Source organism: Meleagris gallopavo, chromosome 16, assembly GCF_905368555.1.
Source record: "Meleagris gallopavo chromosome 16, MGAL_WU_HG_1.1, whole genome shotgun sequence".
NCBI lineage: Eukaryota > Metazoa > Chordata > Aves > Galliformes > Phasianidae > Meleagris > Meleagris gallopavo.
Window position 1 is genome coordinate 9,352,655 of NC_139419.1, and position 19,578 is coordinate 9,372,232.

The 19,578-nt window shown below is 37.1% G+C and overlaps 1 protein-coding gene across 2 annotated transcripts in view; it reads left to right on the top strand.

The window, feature by feature from the left end:
* The window catches only part of GRIN2A (glutamate ionotropic receptor NMDA type subunit 2A), a 163,525-nt gene extending 145,698 nt beyond the window's left edge, over positions 1-17,827 (top strand). For both annotated transcript variants that reach the window (XM_085237528.1, XM_085237529.1), the window contains exons 13-14: positions 3,774-4,012; positions 5,538-17,827. In XM_085237528.1, coding sequence (XP_085093654.1) covers positions 3,774-4,012; positions 5,538-7,328 — 2,030 coding nt within the window. In that variant the 3' untranslated portion in view covers positions 7,329-17,827. The remainder of the gene's footprint in view (positions 1-3,773; positions 4,013-5,537) is intronic.
* Positions 17,828-19,578: the final 1,751 nt, after the last annotated feature.

Sequence of the window (19,578 nt, forward strand, 5' to 3'; positions counted from 1 at the left end):
GGATCAGATATTTCCCAGAGCATGCAAAAAAGGCTAAAGGCTGTGATGAGGAAAAGTGTAATTCTACCCTTTGATCTGTATCTTGTCTGTGTCTGGATAATGTTTTTTTTGTCAGATAAGCTAGAGGTGTTGCACTAAATGCAGAGAGAAAAGCACTTCACTTGGGATATTCAGAGTCAGCACAGCCAAACAGCTGTTTCTGTGTAAATAGAGCCAAAGCAAAGCACACCACGGAAATAGAAACCAACCCAAGAGAAATTTACAGGGACCTTTTAATTGTTTGCAAAAACTTTGTAAGTAGTCTTGAACTAGCACTGAGAGCTAGAGATCTGCAGTTTGTTTGAGAGGGCCATACTGCATTGTAAGTGAATAATGCAGCCCCTCAGCACCACTGAGATTAAAAAAAATAAAAATGTAATAATTGCTTAAACTGAGTCTTACATTGTAAATGAGGCAGACCTTATATAAATATGACTATGTAAATTAAAATATTTATATATATCTTACTGTAGGCACCAGTTATCTATGAATTTTGCAGGTGAGCTGTACTGTGACCATGTTAAACAGAAACTAACACTAGTTTTGTTTTGGGTTTTTTTTTATTTTATCAAATATATTGGAACCATTCATTTTGTAATCTTGTGCCATAATGTTATGTTATATAGCATTGTTTTATATATATATATGTTATATAGCATTATTATATTGTGCTATTCTATCATATAGTCTACATACTACATACTAGTGTCATGATGTACTTTTCTACTGAAATCTGGAACAATTCTATCAATATCTTGGATATAAAACAAATGGACAAGAAGGGCAACAAAAAGATCAGGCTTTTTTTTTTTTTTTTTTTTGCTAGTTTTGTAGAATCAGCTGGGCCAAAGTGTTATTACAGCTAAAGGAGTAACTGTTTTGTGTGTCTGTGTGTATACACGTGTTTTACGTGTATGTATAAACACACACACAGGAAATGATTGATTTATATATACATACACTAGAATGCCAGCCTAATCTGTCCATTCCTGGATAATGTCATTTAATAAACATGACAGTCCAATGATTCACAGTGCTTTATGATCTATAAAATTGTACTGCATTACTTTTAGCTACTAATTAACAGTCATTTCTGTCACTATCAGATATAATGAAAGGGCTGTTACAACAGCAGGATCTGTGAGACCCCGGGATGCTTTGTTCTTCATAGCTTACCAGGGCGCTGCTACTTGTCTCAACTCAAACAAGCCCAGTTTGTTTCTGTAGTGATGTTTTTGGAAAGGTTAGTGGATTATCAATAGTCACTTCAGATGTACAAGCCAAAGGGAAAAAAAACATTGGAAACTAATGAAAAAGAGGTTTAAAGTCCTCCCTGAATTTTGTTATGAACTGTAAAAGGGCACGGCAGTCAAATCAAATTGATGTTTGACAACCCTGGGAGATGTACATTTTCTTGTGGGAAATAACGAGGGCTGATTGTCAGAGCTTCAGCTACTAACGCCCAAACCAGAAATATCACTGTCTTTGGACTCAAATTTTTTTCTGTTCCTTAGCCTGTGAGTTTTATTCACAGGGGAGGGTTTGAAAGATGTACGAGGTGAGTAGTCCATTGAGGTTTAGCACGTGTACATGTATACCAAACAAATCCAAATGTTCCAAGACGTAGAAGTGCACAACGACCCCCGGATAGCTATGTACTGATTGTGCAATATCCATATGGTTACAATTAATAATTTATTGCGCTTATTTCCTGGATTAGAAGCCTTTTAAATATTCATAAAATTGACTTTCTTCTTAGGGGATGTGCTGAGGTGCTTTGAAGATTGAGTACTGTAATTTGGGAGAAGTCACACGGCCTTTTTCAGGTGTAGAGGTTCAATTCATGCTTCAAGCATAAAACTAAACTCAGAATTAACTCAAAACTGAATAATCTCTTACAAATTTGTGAAATGCCTTTCCTAAAATGCCTCAGTGCTTGTCTTTTCTGCTTCAGTATTTCCTTCACATTCCCTGAGAATCCATTGCAGTCTTGCTTTCCGCTTCCAACTCATACATCCAAATTATCCATGGGCTGCAGCTTTCCTATTGCCCAGCACTCTATCCTTTTAAAATTCTCTTGCGCAGCAAGTCATTGATCTTTTAGTATGGCTTGAAGGTAGCTGAAAAGTCAGTATAGCTTTTAGCCATTTTTTCCTGATCTTTACTCCAATGCTGTATGGATTACAATACAGAAGGTGCATTTCCTAATCCCTGGTAAGGATTAGGCATCAGTAGCGTGTGAATTCTTCCCCCAGATTGAAGCCATATCCTGAACTGTTTTGGCCCTCTCTATTGCCTGCAGTATTATTTAGACAGAAATTTATGCCTATTATTAAAAATAATAGATTTACTCAGCTGACTATATTCCCGAGAGAGTAAAGAGAAGGATGTATGCATTTGCAATGCCACAGTAAGTAGAACAGCAATAGTGTGTGAAAATATCATATGATACAATATAAAAAAACAATCTTTGCAGTAACAAGTGCGATTTCTTGCACATCTCTGTCCATGTTGGCAGCTGCTGCTAAATGATAGCGTCCTTCATCGAAGGCCAAATCTCTTCCAGGAAATACATATGCTAAGACTAACAGTGAGAGGGAGTTGATCTGCTTCTTTAGTTTTTAAGTAAAGTAAATGGTTTAATTACAGTAAGGTGCTGTGTATCCAGAACCAGAAAACAGGGTTGCTCTGTTTCAAACGTGATGGTGCTGTTTATCTTCCTGCTGCTGCTCAGGAGGCAGCAACAAAAGGCCAAAGGAGACTGCAGTGGGAGAGGTGGTGAGGTGGGGAGCAGAGAGGTGTGCAGGACTCAGCCAGAGGGAAGCTGGGAGAGAGCATGGGACAGGGAGAGTGTTTGCAGTCCCTGCATCACCCAGGTTTCTGGCTGGAAGCAGGGAAAACAGAAAGCATGAAGAAGGACTGTATTTGAGAGAGACAAAAATAAAGAAATGTAAGCAGGAAAAGACATACTGCATGCATTTAAGCATTCATATCAGCTTGTTGTTTTCTACAAAAGCAGGCAGTTTATGAAACCCAGTAGAATTTTTTTAGAACAACACTTGTATTTCCTCGCTCCCTGTATGTACAGGCTGGGTTACAATATCCTGCTTCACATTCCCAGTTTTACATCAGTGTGACCTGTAAATATTGTGCTTTGGGTAATTTTCCATCCAGTGTTGGTGATTGCCATTGCTTTGCCATAAAGCTATTTGGTGGAAAGCCCACAAAGTTTTCACAAATTGCATCTTCTCTTTCTAAAGTGCTTGTAGATAAGGAAGTGACTGAAAACATAATCTCTGGATCAGTTTAGGTATTAGTGAAATGCAGCCAGCTACAAGAGGAAATGTGATTGATAACTGCAGCAGTGATGGCCCAGTGAGGCATCCAGAGCAGCCCAATGCTGATCCTTGCTGTTATCACTTATGCTGATTTTCATAATTTGTCACTTAATCTTTTTTGATGGAATTTTCTGTGTTTTAACATCCAAGACCATCTGACTGAGTTAGGAGACTGGTGTGCAAAAATACATAAGGGATGCATGGATGAAAAGTATATGTGCACGTAGACACATGGAATGTAAGGTCTTTAAGAAGGTTCACAAATGAGGCTTCACAAATGAAGCTTCACAAATGAGGCATTAAAATGTGCTGTATTTTTCAGTTTGCAAAGACTTTCTAGTATTGTGACAATTAACTTTTTGCATTCTAACGGTTTTGACTCCTTGCTCTCCCTAGGTGAGATGGAAGAGTTAGAAACCCTGTGGCTGACTGGTATTTGCCACAATGAGAAGAATGAAGTCATGAGCAGCCAGCTGGATATTGACAACATGGCAGGAGTGTTTTACATGCTTGCAGCAGCCATGGCACTCAGTTTAATTACCTTTGTCTGGGAGCATTTATTTTACTGGAAGCTTAGATTCTGCTTCACTGGAATCTGTTCTGATAGACCAGGATTATTGTTCTCAATCAGCAGGGTTAGTATTCTTTGCATTTCACCCCTTCAGGTAATTGACAGTATGAGCACTGCCTCCCTAATACATCACTTTTCTTTGTATTCCCACTTAGACATTTGAAATACTTGTTTACAGCACGGACAAAGTGATCAATGACCTTATTATGTTCTAGCAGTTCATGGGAAGTCTTTTCTCCAATGGATTATTCTACCAGATTAATTATCATATGTCAGGATAATTGTTAATTGAATGCTAAAAATGTAATATATATAAGGGAAATTTTGATGTAGTAAAGGCAGAGCTGCTTATATTCAAGAAGACTCACCCTTCCTTGACACCCCACCTCCCCCCCCCAAAAAAAAAGAACAACAAAAAAACAAAACCAACCCCAACAACCAACAAAATAAGCACTAAATTAGTGACAGATGTTAACTCTCAGGTTTGTGTACTTCATAAAGAAGGAGATTTTAAGTGATAAAAGTACTAGACTAGCTTTTAAGTAGGCTTTTCTTGATAGCTAATTTATATAAGAGAAATAGTCAAACACAAGTATCATTTGTGTTTGGTTAGACAGTATGACAATTTTTAATAATACCAAATCCAAAGCAGATTTACATATCCCAATAATTAATATGAGCAGTAAGATAAAGGAAGTAGGTGCTCTCAAACCTTTGACACCAAAAGGTGTTCTCAAACTTTTTGACAAATTTATATTTCTTATTTAATTTTTTAAATGTAGCACTTTGTTAAGTAATGGACTTCACAGATGCTTGTATATAGCTGAGGAGAACAGAAAATGATTTAAAAAAATGCCTAATTTCTTAAAAAATGTACTAAAATTACCTTTTAGAGTAAATTTGATTGTACTGGAACTGCACTAAAACAGTCTGCCCTAGCCTGTTGGAGATTGCCTAGTAAAGCATAAATGCTTACATCTTCATGTTTTGCATTTGAAGTTTATACTTTGGGCTTCAGTGTGAAACTCAATCTTCTCTGGTGAAAAATACTTATTTAAAAGGCAAATTTCACAGAATCCAGAATATCATTCGAACTCACAAGAGCCACTAAACAGGTAAGAGTTGCATACAGGATGGACTTGAGCCTTTTGCCCCAGATGAACTCAATTTCAGGCTTAGAAAGAACTGAAGAGCACCATAACTTCCAGTAGCCTTACTGCACGCTTCTTTTAGAGCAGTAATTTAATCATTGCTTTAGAAAAATAGAATTTCCATTAATGAAGGTTAGTTATATTTTATGATGGTATTAGGGAACTTTTTGAGGTCCCCTATAATCCTGTTGTCTGGAATAAAGTATGGGAGGCGAACACAGACCACTGGTTTGTAAAATACTGGCAATCGTCCTTTACATTGCCAGTGGATTATGGCAAAAACTATTCTTCCATACAGATCTAAACAAATACTACAAGAATAGGTATATGCCTTTTACTCATTAAATAAGCAATGTTTTATTGCCAATGAAATTGGAATGAAAATATTTAAAATTTACATATAGTAATTTAATTTGTTTTATATAATTCTTATTACAGGGTATTTATAGCTGCATTCATGGAGTACACATTGAAGAAAAAAAGAAGTCCCCTGACTTTACTTTGACCAATTCCCAAACTAACATGTTAAAACTACTACGAACAGCGAAAAATATGACCAATATAAATCCTTCAAGAATTAACTCCCCCAAAAGAACAGCTGATTTTATTCAGAGGGGTTCCTTGATTATGGACATGGTCATGGATAAGGGAAACCTGATCTTTTCTGATAACAGATCCTTTCAGACAAAGGACAACTTTTTTGGTGAAAACATGAATGAACTGCAGACACTTCCTGGCAATCGACACAAGGACAATCTTAACAACTATGTTTTCCAAGGTCAGCATCCTCTCACACTGAATGAGTCCAACCCAAATACAGTGGAGGTTGCAGTAACAACAGAAGCAAAAGCAAACTCCAGACCCAGGCAACTTTGGAGGAAATCTGTTGAATCTTTACGTCAAGAATCTGTACGTCAGAGTCAAGGTTCCCAGAGGGAAAACGGGTCAGATGAAAACCGGCAGCTTTCACTGAAAAGCCAAAGATATCTTCCTGAAGAGATTGTCCATTCAGATGTATCAGAGACATCAAGCCGGGCTACTTGCCATATGGAACCTGAAAACAACAATAAGCACCACAAAACCAAGGACAATTTTAAAAAAAGAACAGTAGCATCAAAATACCCAAAAGACTGTAGTGAAGTGGAACTGACATATCTGAAAACCAAACAGAGCTCTCCACGGGATAAAATCTACACAATTGATGCTGATAAGGAACCAGGATTCCGCTTGGACACACCGCAGTATATCGAAAACATTGTCCTTCCAGAAACTAGAGAGTATCCTGATGTTTATCAAGATCACAATGACAACTACAGGAAAGCAGAACATGCTAACAGGACTCCCATGCATAACGAAGACAGTCTTCCAAATAATGATCAATATAAACTTTATGCAAAGCACTACAGTTTAAAAGATAAAAATGCTTCCCTAGTTGACATGAATGATAGATACAGACAGAATTCTACCCACTGTAGGAGCTGTCTTTCCAATTTGCCCACTTATGCGGGACATTATTCAGGCAGATCTCCCTACAAATGTGATGCATGCTTGCGGATGGGGAACCTCTATGATATTGAGGAAGATCAGATGCTGCAGGACACAACGAACTTATCACTTCCTGAAGAAATATATGACCATAGTTGGTCACAGAATAATGCTCTGCAATATCATAAAAAAAATAAGCTGAGGATTAGCAGGCAACATTCGTTTGATAATATTGCTGATAAGTCCAGGGAAATTGATCTTGGAAGACCTTCTCGTAGTATAAGCTTGAAAGATAAAGAGAAGTTTCTCCAAAGTAGTCCATATGCAAGCATGTTTAGTGTTCCCTCAAGCAAACTGTTGAGCAACAAAGCCTCACTTTTAACTCATGCTCTAGAGGACAGTAAGAGGAGCAAGTCCCTGTATCCCGTTCACTCAGAAGATAATCCCTTTCTGCACTCGTATCGTGATGACCAGCACTTATCTCTTAGGCGAAATCCAGCTGATCTTTATAAATATTCGTTACCATCCAGAGGAAGAAATGATAATTATTTCAGGTCATCCATAAAGTCTACAGCATCATACTGTTCCAGGGATGGTCGGATCCATAATGACATGTACATTTCAGAGCATGTTTTGCCTTATGTTGCAAATAGGAATAGTGTGTATTCGACTCAAAGGGTTTTAAATTCCTGTAGCAATAGACGTGTGTATAAGAAAATGCCTAGCATTGAATCAGATGTTTAAATTTTCCATGAACACTTATCTATAGGGAAAAATAGTTGCCACCATCGTAGAGGGAGAATATTTCCTTTAACAATATCCTGCTATAGTAAATGATATGTAAACCTCTCCCTTTCTCAATGTACTTTTGTACATGAATAGGTAAACTTAGTATGCTCTCAACCATCTTTTTAAAATATGTCTTGTTGAAAAGGAGAAAAAATAGCCATTTATGTATGCTTATATAAATGGCAAGTTGTACCGAAATAGCCCCAATATATGTTGGCAACTATGCTATTTTGTATCTGATTATTTTATAATTTTGGTTATTCTAATTTCTGTTGCTAAGTATCATTCAATGTACTTTTGTCCTTAGAAATGTTTAATGATTTTCTAGTACCGGATAAGCAATATGGTATGCATGTAGTATGACACAGACAAAAAGAATTAGGAATGCATTTTCTAAGTTACAAAAATAAGACTCTTTAAAAGAGAACAGAGAGCTAGGCTTTCAAAAATATATTTTAGCTTCATAATCATTTTCAAACAAGAAAAACCTAAAAAAAAAAGAAAAAAGAATCCAACCCAAACCCCAGGACCTTAATTAACAAAATACAGTGTATTAGCACAAAATTAGTATGTTCATTGTAGACTGACAGAAAATAAATGGGAAGACTGTAGGCCCAAACATGTGAACTGCTGTGTACCAAAAGGAAGCCCTGTGGATTTTGGTTAATGTTAATGTACAAATGCTTTTCTTATATTTCACATGCACTTGCCATTAGAAACTAAGTTCATTGAAAAGTCTGCAGTCATCTTGTCAAAAAATTCACAGCTGCCTAATCCAGAGTATATATTTTTAGCTATCAATATATGTCACTTATTGTGGAGTTGTGGACTTCATTAGTAACCTTAAGACCTAATAAGTATGCAAGTTTGCATTTGCCCCTTACTGGTGATTACTCAGGGCTGTATAGTATTTATTTTATTCCTTCTGTTCCCAAACCAAATCCCAACCCACCATAGTTCTTTGTTCATAGGATGTTAGTGACATCTAATTAACTGTATGTTAGTATTACTAAAGCTGTTAATATGGTATCAAATACGAACAGCCATATGTTCAGTGTAATCAGCAAGGAATGCAATGCCATTTATTTGCATACACCATGAAGGATTAATGCCTTTTGTGGGCCTTCTTTCTGGAATATCATGCATATTTGTTGAACATCAGACCTTTTTTTGTTTTTTTAACCTCTCTAATCAAATCTGTCCTATAAACTGAATATATGCACACATCATCACTCACCGGTATGCAAAAATATTCACATTACAAGGCTGTATTCTTATATGACTTTTATTTCTAGTGAAGATCAATCAGCATATTTCAGAAACAAAATGTGTGCTATGCATCCTTCCTCATCCCCCATAGCCATAAGGGAATGTAAGAGGGAAAAGAGGAAGACTTTCGTGAGTAGAGTGTACAGTTGTAAATTGTAGTTAAAGAAGTAAATTGCTAATATATTTAAATGCAGAAAGTATCAACAGGTAGTTCTCTCCCATTGTCCTGCTAGTCTAAGAATCGCTCTGATTTTATTTATTTATTTATTTGTCCATGTATAGGAAGTTTAGATTATTAGATTATTAAATTATTCCTTAGATTTCATTGAAAATCTGAACGAGGAAACCATTACCACTGTGAATTGGAAAATGTAAATACTACCCTGACTTTTCCCTAAACAAAAGTTATTTTCGATAGAATCATACTTACATCAGCTGTAATAGTATATCTGCAAGTCAGAGTTACAGTATGCAAGTTGTTTAGTTTGGAGTAGCATCCTTCAGACGAGAACTGCAAATGGGAGGTAATATAAATGACACATAGTGATAGAATATGGCTTATTGAATTTCTATTTACAATTCTTTTATTAAACAGATTTGAGCTGATTTTAATTACTAAACGGTCCACAATGAATTCTTGATATTTACAAATGTATTTGTACTTTCGTCATAATGGTGAAGGATGATATTTTTTGAAGGAATGAAATGCAGTGGGATTTGAGTTTTCCAAATCCCTTCCCAGCTTCCAAAAATCTCAGCATACCTTGTTATATTTATGTTCAGAAAGCACAGCTATGGGCATCTGCACTCTGTCCAGAGCAAATATCTTTTGAGTATTTCTTGTTCAACATTTGGTCACAATTATTGGCCCTGATTCACATGATATGCTTTCTGGCTTCTCACTGGCTCTGGTTTTTATAAAAAAGAAGATCCTTGACTGTCCTTACAGGGATTCTATCTCAGGAATAGCTGTATGAACCAAGTAGAGATAGGATGTTTATGGATGGGATGAACACTACTTTTCACAATCAAACCCCCTCTCACATGTGTATACACGTGTACCCTCATGTCTTAGGTCCATGGGAAAGAAAATGCACTAAAGACATAAATATTGTTGTACTGAGTATAATTAAAATATTTGAGGCAAATTTTAATTTCCCGTCTAAATCATAGTAGATTAAATAAGATCTTAACTGTCTGGAACCACCTGTGTTTTCAGCAAATTGTCTGTTTGCTGATATCACACCAAAAACTACCATGCAAGTTGCTGGGAATTTTACCAAGTGAATCATAAAACTCCATGGTGGCTCTTGTCTTTCACATCATCTGAAGGCACTCAGAATACTGTCTGCTCACTCCAGGTCTTTTGTAACTTCATTTTTATCTGCAACTAGACACCCATGCTTCAATATATAGACAATACTGTATATAAAACTCTGGGAAAGAAAAGTTTCCATTTACAACATTTTCTAAATAAACTGTTGAGATCCAAATGCAAACATGCTAAACCCAGGTGAAATTATCCTTCTGTGAAATGTTCAGGCAAATTAGCTAAAAAGAAATACACTACAGTGTTTGCTTTTTCTGATTTGAGAAGATTTCTGGTGACTGTAGAGATTGGTTACCTACAAACGTGAAATACAATCCCACACCAAACCAAATTAAAGAGACAGAGGGAAGACTTGATAATGTTGCACAGCAGTTGTTCACATGGGAATAAACTATGCTGCCTTAAAAGAAAAAGAGATTAAAAAAAAAAAAAAAGGATACTGAAAGTAGAGGGATAAGAATCATGCATGCGTTTGCGGTTTTGATCTTGGCATGTAATATGTCTGAATGAAGGGGAAAGAAAAGGCTAAAGTGCAGGGTTTTAGCTAGAGTAGCTAGTGTGGTTGCTAATGCATACATGTAAAGAAGAAGAAGCTGAGAAGTTGAAGGAAAAGCTTCAACAGTAGAGCCACAAGCCACAGCTTGTGAGGCTCAGCTGTAGAGCATATGGAACTCTGAATAATGCCTGAGCTTTGTTGATATATTTGCACTGACTTTCAATTAAATTGAGATCAAGACTTTCTGTATTTCCCTCTCTCTCACTCCAGCTGCTGCTATACTTGAAGAGGAGAAAAGAATCTTCCTGCATAAGTGGCCATCCTTTCTGTACCTTTCTGGATGGTGCTGGTGACTTGTTACATTTTCCTGATTACAGCTCTAGCAGATTGTTGGTCATTCCTATCACCAAGATTTCCCGTGACTCCAGCTGGAACTGAATCAGGCTGTAAATGATATGGGCCATTCTTGGTAGCATGTCCCGTAGTGTTACACTGCTCCTGGACGACAACTTTTATGGAGGCAGGATATTGAATTGCTGAGGAGTGGAGTAGGTACATGGAGGTAAAAACAGCTATGTAGACATTCCTGCCTCTTGCTTTTTTCCTCTTTTAAAGACGTTGTAGAATTTCTCCATGTTTTTGTCTTCCCCTTTTCACCACAGTGCACTTTCCTTTTCCTTTCGAATGAATTTTGTTTTCTGCTTGTGTTTTGTAGAGCAGTGTAGCCACCCACTAACTTAAAAGCATGGAAATAAGATACGTTAATATATAAGATAAAATTAAGGAAATTAAGAGTTCTTTGTATTTCTGGAAATTTTCATTTAATGTTTTGGCAGCTTTCGCTCAGAATTCTTTATTTTGCTACTTTAGAAGCTCAGTTAGGAAAAAAAAGTGCTGTGGACACACTGAATCCAAATCACCGCCAGCCCACCGTGTTTTGGCAGCATCTCATGAACATGTCTCTCTCTTTGTGGTCTTTCAGGAACATTTAGTTAAATTAAGGGTCACAATAAAGCTAAGGCAAATTAGTAGTTGTTTTTTTTTGTTTGTTTGTTTGTTTTTCTCATGAAAATGAATTTTTTTACATAGTTCCTAAGGTAGCAAAAGCTAGAGGTATGTAGTGTCTGGGTTTCTCTGCTGGAAGGCTAAGCTCTTTGTGTTGCCGGTGTAGGGAGAGAAAGAGAGAGAAAGCTCCCTCCTGATGGCAGTCAGAGCACTGGAGGCTTGGAAGCAGTTGTGTTGATGATGTGTCTTGAAAGCATTTATCTCTCTCTGCAGAAATTTTAGGAAGCATGGGCACGAGTCAGAGATCTCAGTTAGGCGTGCTTAGTAGAGTAGTGAACTATTTATCCCAGCCTCAAAATCTGATCAGTTGAATCTGTGAGTGCCAGTTTACACCTTGCAGATCATATAGATTCCTGTGCTTACTCAATATCTGCTAAAGCTGCACCTGTCTGTTGTGGATTCTGCAGTACTTCCAACCTAAACAGTATCACTATTTTCTTTATACCCTGTGACTAACCGGCATGAAATAAAAGTGTTAGCATCTCTTCCCTGTAGAATAACTTGCTATTTTTATATTTCTTCTGTGTAGCATATGCATCTTAAGATACAGTGATGGGGAAGACTTTAGTACCACTCCTTCCCTTGCTGGGTTCACCAACAAAAAACAGAACAGGAATTACGATACAGGTCTTAGAGTCAGGCTGGATGTAGGAAGAATTAAAGAGGTTAATGTTTTTGTTGTTTTACTTTGAATTTAACGTATTATATATGAAACCTAGTGAAAACAGATATTTTATTATAAGGTCCTCTTAGTTAAAAGAGAACAGCATCCATTGCGTGGCTTGGGTAGTTTGTGTTAAGTGTTAATCATCACATTCTGTGCTTCTGTCAAAATGGAGTGTCGTGAATCCACTTGCTAAACTTTGCCTTTCCCAGCTCTAGCTCTATTTTAGCTCAAATATCTAGCTCTAATTTTGGCTCAAATATCCTTCTGAAGTAGGTGTATTTCCTGCATAGGGCAGTCTGGTTTACAACATAAAAACAGTTTTCTGGTGACATGCTTAATTCACTTGTTTTACTGATGTTAATTTTTTAATCAAAACCTTTTTCCTACTGAGAGTGAAACCTTCGAATTAGTGCTGAATGATCTTCTGAAGGAGTGCAAAGGTCTTTCAAAGTACGACTCTATGGTATGAGCCTGCTCAGTTGAGCCTATACCACCTTGCTTAAACATATTAGCAAAACACTAGTAGTGATTGTCAATAGGAGGGAGCACAGTTTAATCCCTGCTGTGTACTTATTTGTGGACATAAATGCAAATATAGACAGACAAAGGTTATGGTATAGAAAAGACTCCACCTGTTGTAGCTGAAGTCTCCTGCAGAGCTCTGGTTAAGTTACACAAGAGTAGCCTCAAGACCATCCTGTTTCTTCCATCGTTCTGATCGTGCCGACTTCTCTGTCTCATGTGCACATATTGTACATAGTGTAAAATTCTTGTTGACACTCAGCTGTCATTGTGAAATTAATCCCATTTCCACCTGTTCGCCTTCATTGCAGTGTAGCAGCAATGCCTGTGGGATATAGAGGTGGTTGTTTGCGTTCACTGGTGTCTGCTCCTCTGTTCAGTGGGAGCAGAAATTCTGCCTTGCTTCTCTCTGCTCTGCTGGGGGAGGGTTACTGCACTGCTTGTAAATAAGTCCCTCAATCAAATCCAGCTTTTCATTTAATTTAATTTAATTTTTTGCTCTTCTTCACTAAACCTGCATAGAGAGTACTTTGTTGAAGAATATGCACTCTTTGGAAGTCACGATTACAAGCATGCATCTCCCTGCAGTGCAGCGAGAATGCACTCTGTTGTCTATGCAGGTTCAGGAGCTTTTTGGTTACATCCTGCAGGATGTATCTACCTTGGTTAAAAGTGTTCTTAAAATGAATGCCAGTCTAAACAGCTGTAAGAATCCACTGCTGATTACGTGATGATCTTGTCATACCTATAATTTAAGAACCAGAAATAACAGAAGTAAAATTAAGTTACTTCAATATTTAGCAGGCTTTTGTTGTTTTGCACTTAAGTATTTTACTCCTTTTCCTCAATTCTTTACCTGTATTAAAATAGTAGAGAATATGACTATGCTGTAATATTGTCATGCAATATCTTTATTAGCAGATAACCACACTGAATAGAGTACTACATATTTAAAAGAGATGATTTTTGACTCTCCCGCTCTTCAGACGTAGTGGTGATCAGCAGTTATACTGTTAGACGTTTTATCCTTTCCCTTTTGTAATTAGCATTTGCTTTCACTGATATTTCAAAAATTATATTTCTATGTGCACATTCTAAACTGTGAAAGTAAATACCAGTAAATATTATGATGCTTATTTACTATAAACTTCCAAGTGAGATGATAATTTGCCTGGGAATTAACAAAGGTTTCCTCATTTCTCACAAATGGTCCTGAGCTTTAATGTGGGCAAATGGTAATATTTATTGTTATATGAAATTTTAATGGAGAATGTCTTGTTTTGCACTTCTAGAACTATTAGAAGAAATGATGTGTTTTTCTGAACAATTGAATTATGATCATACATTTTTAATTTAAGTATTGTACATTGCCATACATAAGAATAACCCTTTTGAAGAGCTTTGGTTTAATTGTCACTACAGGATTCTTCAGACTGAGAATAATTCATTAAGCCTGTTTTATAATGGCATTTAAATGGCAAAACACAGTTTGGAAATATATTTTGGCTTCTGTTTCTTATTGTATTTGGACTCATAGTTCTGCAATTGAAGGCCCTCACAAGGTTCCTGTGCCCTTTGCTTTGGGGAAGGAGACTTCTCTTGTTCATTGATGGAACAATATTAGAGGAGTCAAAAAAAGAATTTGGAGTATGTGTTGGTCAGTATTTGAAGTGTAAATTATGTTCAAAATGAAAAAAAGGAGGGAAATTGGAGGTTCACAGTTATCCACAATAGGGAATGGAATGTGATGGGCAGCAGAGTGTGGTTTCTAGAAGCTGATTCTTAATGAAGGTGATTTGAATCCTGCTGGAGATTATAAATCACTGAAATAAAAAAGAGAGTTTCTTATTTCTTTTTGTTTTTTAAGCCAAAGTCTTTATATTGTCATACGAGGTTTCACAGGAAAATGGGCCAAAGAGTACAATTAAATATGCAAAAGGTTAATCCTATGGAAATGGATATCCTGTCATCTTGATGTGCCAGAGCATATCAATGGTAATAGGAACAATGCGTGTAATTTTCCTGTATATTGCTATGTAGGTTGCACTATTTTGAATGATACAAGCCTGATATTTTAATTACCAAATACCAGAAGAAAGCTGTTTATTAATAGTTTTTAACCTAAATATGTATACAGTATAAATACGTGTGCGTGCGTACCCTTTCCCACCCAGTCATATATGAGTAATCTCCCAAATGTGGGGCACATTCCAGCAGTGCTTTATTGTAAATGATTCTCTACTCTTCTTTCCAAACCTCCTAAAGCCACCAGTTCCCTAGCAGCATTTATTGTAGTGTTTGATGCCTATTGCTGAAGAGGCTGAGGGACTTGCTGGAGATCAGGAATACCAGGATGCGAAAATAAGTGAGAGTTTCTCTCTGAAAGAGCTGGAAATGGTACTTGCTGACATTTCCATATATGCAGGCATGTCTTCTTATGCTATCTTGAGGATTAATGACCAGAGACAGTCTATTGGCCCAGTGGCTCTGATGTTAAAAGTTTGTGTCAATTTATGTGACCCAAACGTGGTCATTAAAAACATTATTTACAGTAGCTGAGGAAGGATAGTTAAAACCCAAAATTTCCAGGAAGGATCAGTGGGTGTGTGTACCAGTGGAGGCCCTTCTATTCATCCATGCAGACTGCAGTTTTCAAAGTGTATTTTGCACAGAGGCAGTATTTAGCAGTGATGCTTGTTAGTAACTTCTCGGTGCGTGGGCTTTTGGCCATTTTATTACTATGTGAAGGTCTTGACATAGCGATGGTGATATTTGGCTTCTTTTCTAAATTCAGAATGCTCTAACCAAAACTTATGATAAAAAGTTGCCATGGATTCATTTATTTGAAGTTATTCCTGAGCTTTTTTGTCAAAGGGAACGTTGCATAATTAGTCATTTTTTCCACTTATACAGGGAAGCAGAAAATTCGGTATGGTCAGTATTTCTCTATGACTCATTGCAAGTGTGTCTTGGAGAAGGACTTTGTTCCAACTCCTTTGTCTGCAATAAGAACAATTTTTGTTATCTTGTCTTTATCCAGCCTAGGTCTGGATTTCTACTATAGGCAAAACACTATTTGACTTAGAGATGTACGAGTGCGTGATGGGAGAGCACATTCTTAGTATGGGTCATGCTCAGAGTTAAAATACCAAAACCAAACCTCATGTTGCAAAGGTAGGGAAGTTGCATCATGTAAAATTGTGTGCAGCTAGAAAAGAAAACTTGTGCAATTTTTAATAAGAACTGTTTACAATTTATACTTTATATCAGCTATACTATTTTAAAATAGTCTTATTTATTTCAGAGTGTCCATTTTGCTCTGAAGAAGAACAGCTTGATCTCTCTGTCTTCACACCTCACGCCCACATGCACAGTGTATTTTGTGTCTTCCCTGAGCAAACCAGAAGGTACAAATAGAATTCATTACCATTAGGCAGACTCCTACCTGATTTTTATCTAAGTATGCTACTCTTATGCAAAATTTGCATCCATACATTCCAGGTTCTTTAGAAGCATTTCACCTGTGAGCTAATACTGTTAATTTTAACTCATGAGAGTTGAATTTACACTAAACCGGGCATTTCATGCTTTGTTTCAGCCTCTGTAAAGATGTTTTGCTGACTTAGATAAAACACAAATATTTCTGTGTGCTGCTAAACAAAAATCACCAGAAAAATTTTAAAATTTCAGCTTGCAGTTAAAAAAATATGTTTACCTATTTACTTGAATATTGTAAATGTAATGTGTTGTTCTGACTATTCCTTATATACATACATGTATATATTTAAAAGCTGTATGTAAGCTTTATATAAATGTATGTGTATAAAGGTTTGGGGTTTTTTTTTAGGAATGAGGGGCAGGAGAAAAATTCAGCATTGTGACAAAGATTCTACAAACATTTATTAACATTTTCCAGTAACATGCTATTCTGAGTTTGACTGGAAGTTATTTGCAGTTGTACTCTGAAAAAAAAAAAGATTACATGTAAAAAAATTACTATTGAACCTTTGATCCTAAGGCATCGAGTTAGTTTTATGTGTATCTTGAAAAGAATTGACACTATTAGCTCTGTTTTTTTCTCAGAAAGAAATTATTTGGTACACTTGGAAATGTATTCTTATTCTGATGGGGAAAAGACTCCATGTGTACCAATTTTGTCTTTTTACAGAAATCCTGGAACCATTTGGTTCCATACACAGTAAATTAAAAAGCCTATCACTTCCGCTACTTAGTGCCATTTACCGTAACATCCTCAAGAGCATAGTACTGCAAAGTAAATTTCATAAATTTCCTATTGCTAGCAAAGAATAGCAGAGGTTTGAAGACCTCTGTGCACCCAGGGAAATTAATCAGGACATTAGAGTAGAAATAAAATTATCTTGAAAGTGGAATAAAGGATGAAATAATTCATTTTTTACAGAATCCAAAATTTCACGATAAAACTCACAGTGCAATGGATTCTTCAAAAGGGAAGGTTTTTGGGGAAGAAAGGGAATAATTAAAAACTAGTTTTGGCATTCCAATTACTGCCTGTTTCATTAGATAGGGTTAGCAAACGGAAATTAATTTTAATACGCAGGTGTCTGTGCAGACAATTTAAACTGCCACGCTATGGACACATGCATACACCCGGCTACCCCTGCACCCATCTCTCCATGCCTTTAAAGCCCTGGTTGTAGTAGGATCTCCCCAACAGCACATAGTGCTCCCCAAAAGAGCTGGGAGTCGTGCACCTCTCCTGCGTTATGCGTACCATCTCACAGCAGTTCTCTCCACCCACCTTTTAACCCAGTGCATGACTGAGTGCTAATACTGTATAAATATTTTGAAACATATCTAAAACAGATGTTTGCTTCAAACTTTTTATGATAGAGAAATATATAATGATTATGGTTGTCATACAGAATTGTATTGTGTTCTTCATTTTTGTTAAATATGTAGAAAAAACATTAAGGGAATGGGAGACTCGAATGTCTGTGTGTACCGAAATGTATATAACTATTTGGAGAAAACACACGTGCCAAGTATAACATGATGTAAAAAATGTAAATATATGAAAAATTCATTTTTCTAATAAAGATAATTTCTGCCAGTTGATATGAAAATGAACAATGGAATCATTCTTGTCTGTATTCCTTGCTAAATGGTAGAAGAGAAGTGTCACCTGTGCATAAGGCTTATCTTTGTTTTTTTTTTTTGTATTTGATTTGAAAGGTGTTAACAGCCACATGTTTTGAATCATCCTTTGTTGTTAGGAATTATCTAAAGGTGAAGATACCTGAAGCTAAGGCTGACACTATAGACTTGATGTTCCCAGTTCAATTTAATTAATGAAAAGGATAAAGACAATTAAGTTACAAGGAATACATTCAATGTGAGTCATGTCGTTCGAATGATGTTCCTGAACAGAGGGAGCAGAGGAGCTATAGGGCGAAGGTGGTCCGTTAATGCATGGCACCACGCACATGGGGGCCCTGCGTGAAGTGATGCTCTTGGCTGCAGAAATGTGGGAGCTCTTTGGGGTGATGGCAGAAGCAGCACCCAACCCCAGGAGGATACATTGCTGGGAGGCCTTCTGTGCTCCGAAGAGCTGGAATATAGTGAGTCCTGGGCATGGCAGCACTTGAGCAGGTGAAAGCAGGGGAGAGCAAACCTGGGGGGGAAGTGGTAGTTAAAGTATCACAGGATGGCTTGGGTTGGAAGGGACCTCAAAGATAATCTAATTCCAATGCCCCTCCTGCAGGCAGGGTTGCCAACAGCTACATTAAGCACCAGATCAGGCTGAAAATGCAGAGATGTATCTGTCCTTGATATCAGCAAACTTGTTTGATGTTTCAGTTAATCAAGACTTCATTTAAAACAGGAGATTTAGTGAAGCAATCCAAATCTTTTCGAAGAGTTGTCCTTTTGTCAGGCCAGTGGGGCTGAAGGAGCGAGGTTCACATGAAGTTCCTAGGTGGTTCAGTATGACCCATTTTCAAGAATTTCAAATCAGTTAATGAGAGTCTTCCTTTATTAAATAAAATGAGCCTAAGCAATCACTCAGCAGTTAGAATAATGTTCTTCAAGGCAGTGGGATGAAAGCCATTATCTAAATTCAAAGCATCATTTTGATATGCATGCTTTATGTAGTGGAATATAGAAGTAATGGACAAGAGGTGAAGGTTGCTCACGGATCTCAGCAGAGCAGTTCTGCTTGTTCCCATGGCAAACATGACTGCACAGATAATATGAGAGATATGAAACTGAAATTCTCTTCTTAATGAAGTAAAGACTGCTGATCTTTCTCTCATCCGCTAGAAGACAGTTATAAAGGGATTCCTCTCTATTTCTATATAAACATTCCCATTTTGTGAAGCAGAGTAACAGACAGTGATCTGAATGGCTTTGTTCACCTGCTGTGCTGTCTCTTGAAGGCCTAGTTCAAATCCTCCAGTCATTTAAAAGCAGCGGGAGTCGATAAAGGAAATGGGTGATGGAGGAAACAGCCGGCATGGCTCCAGTCCTGAAGCACTGCTTTGTGGCTGAGGAGCTGGGCTGCTTCGTGTCCCCAGACTGCTTCTCCTGCCTCACCTGCCACCGTAGTTTATTTCTATCTGTGTGTGTATGAGTCATCTCAGTTTCAGCTTTGATTCCCTTTGGGATCTGATTCAAAGACAATCATAGCCTCCCAGATACTTCTTTTGAACCTTTACTGATGTGCCTATGGCAACTGTCAGTCCTCCACAACTTTGCATATTAAAAAAAAAAAAAACAAAAAACCCACAAACTTAAGGGGTGACTGGGAAATTAACACTTTTTAAATCTGACATCTTCTGTATAGTAATGCCAGCAGCATTCCTAGCAAACTGAGCAA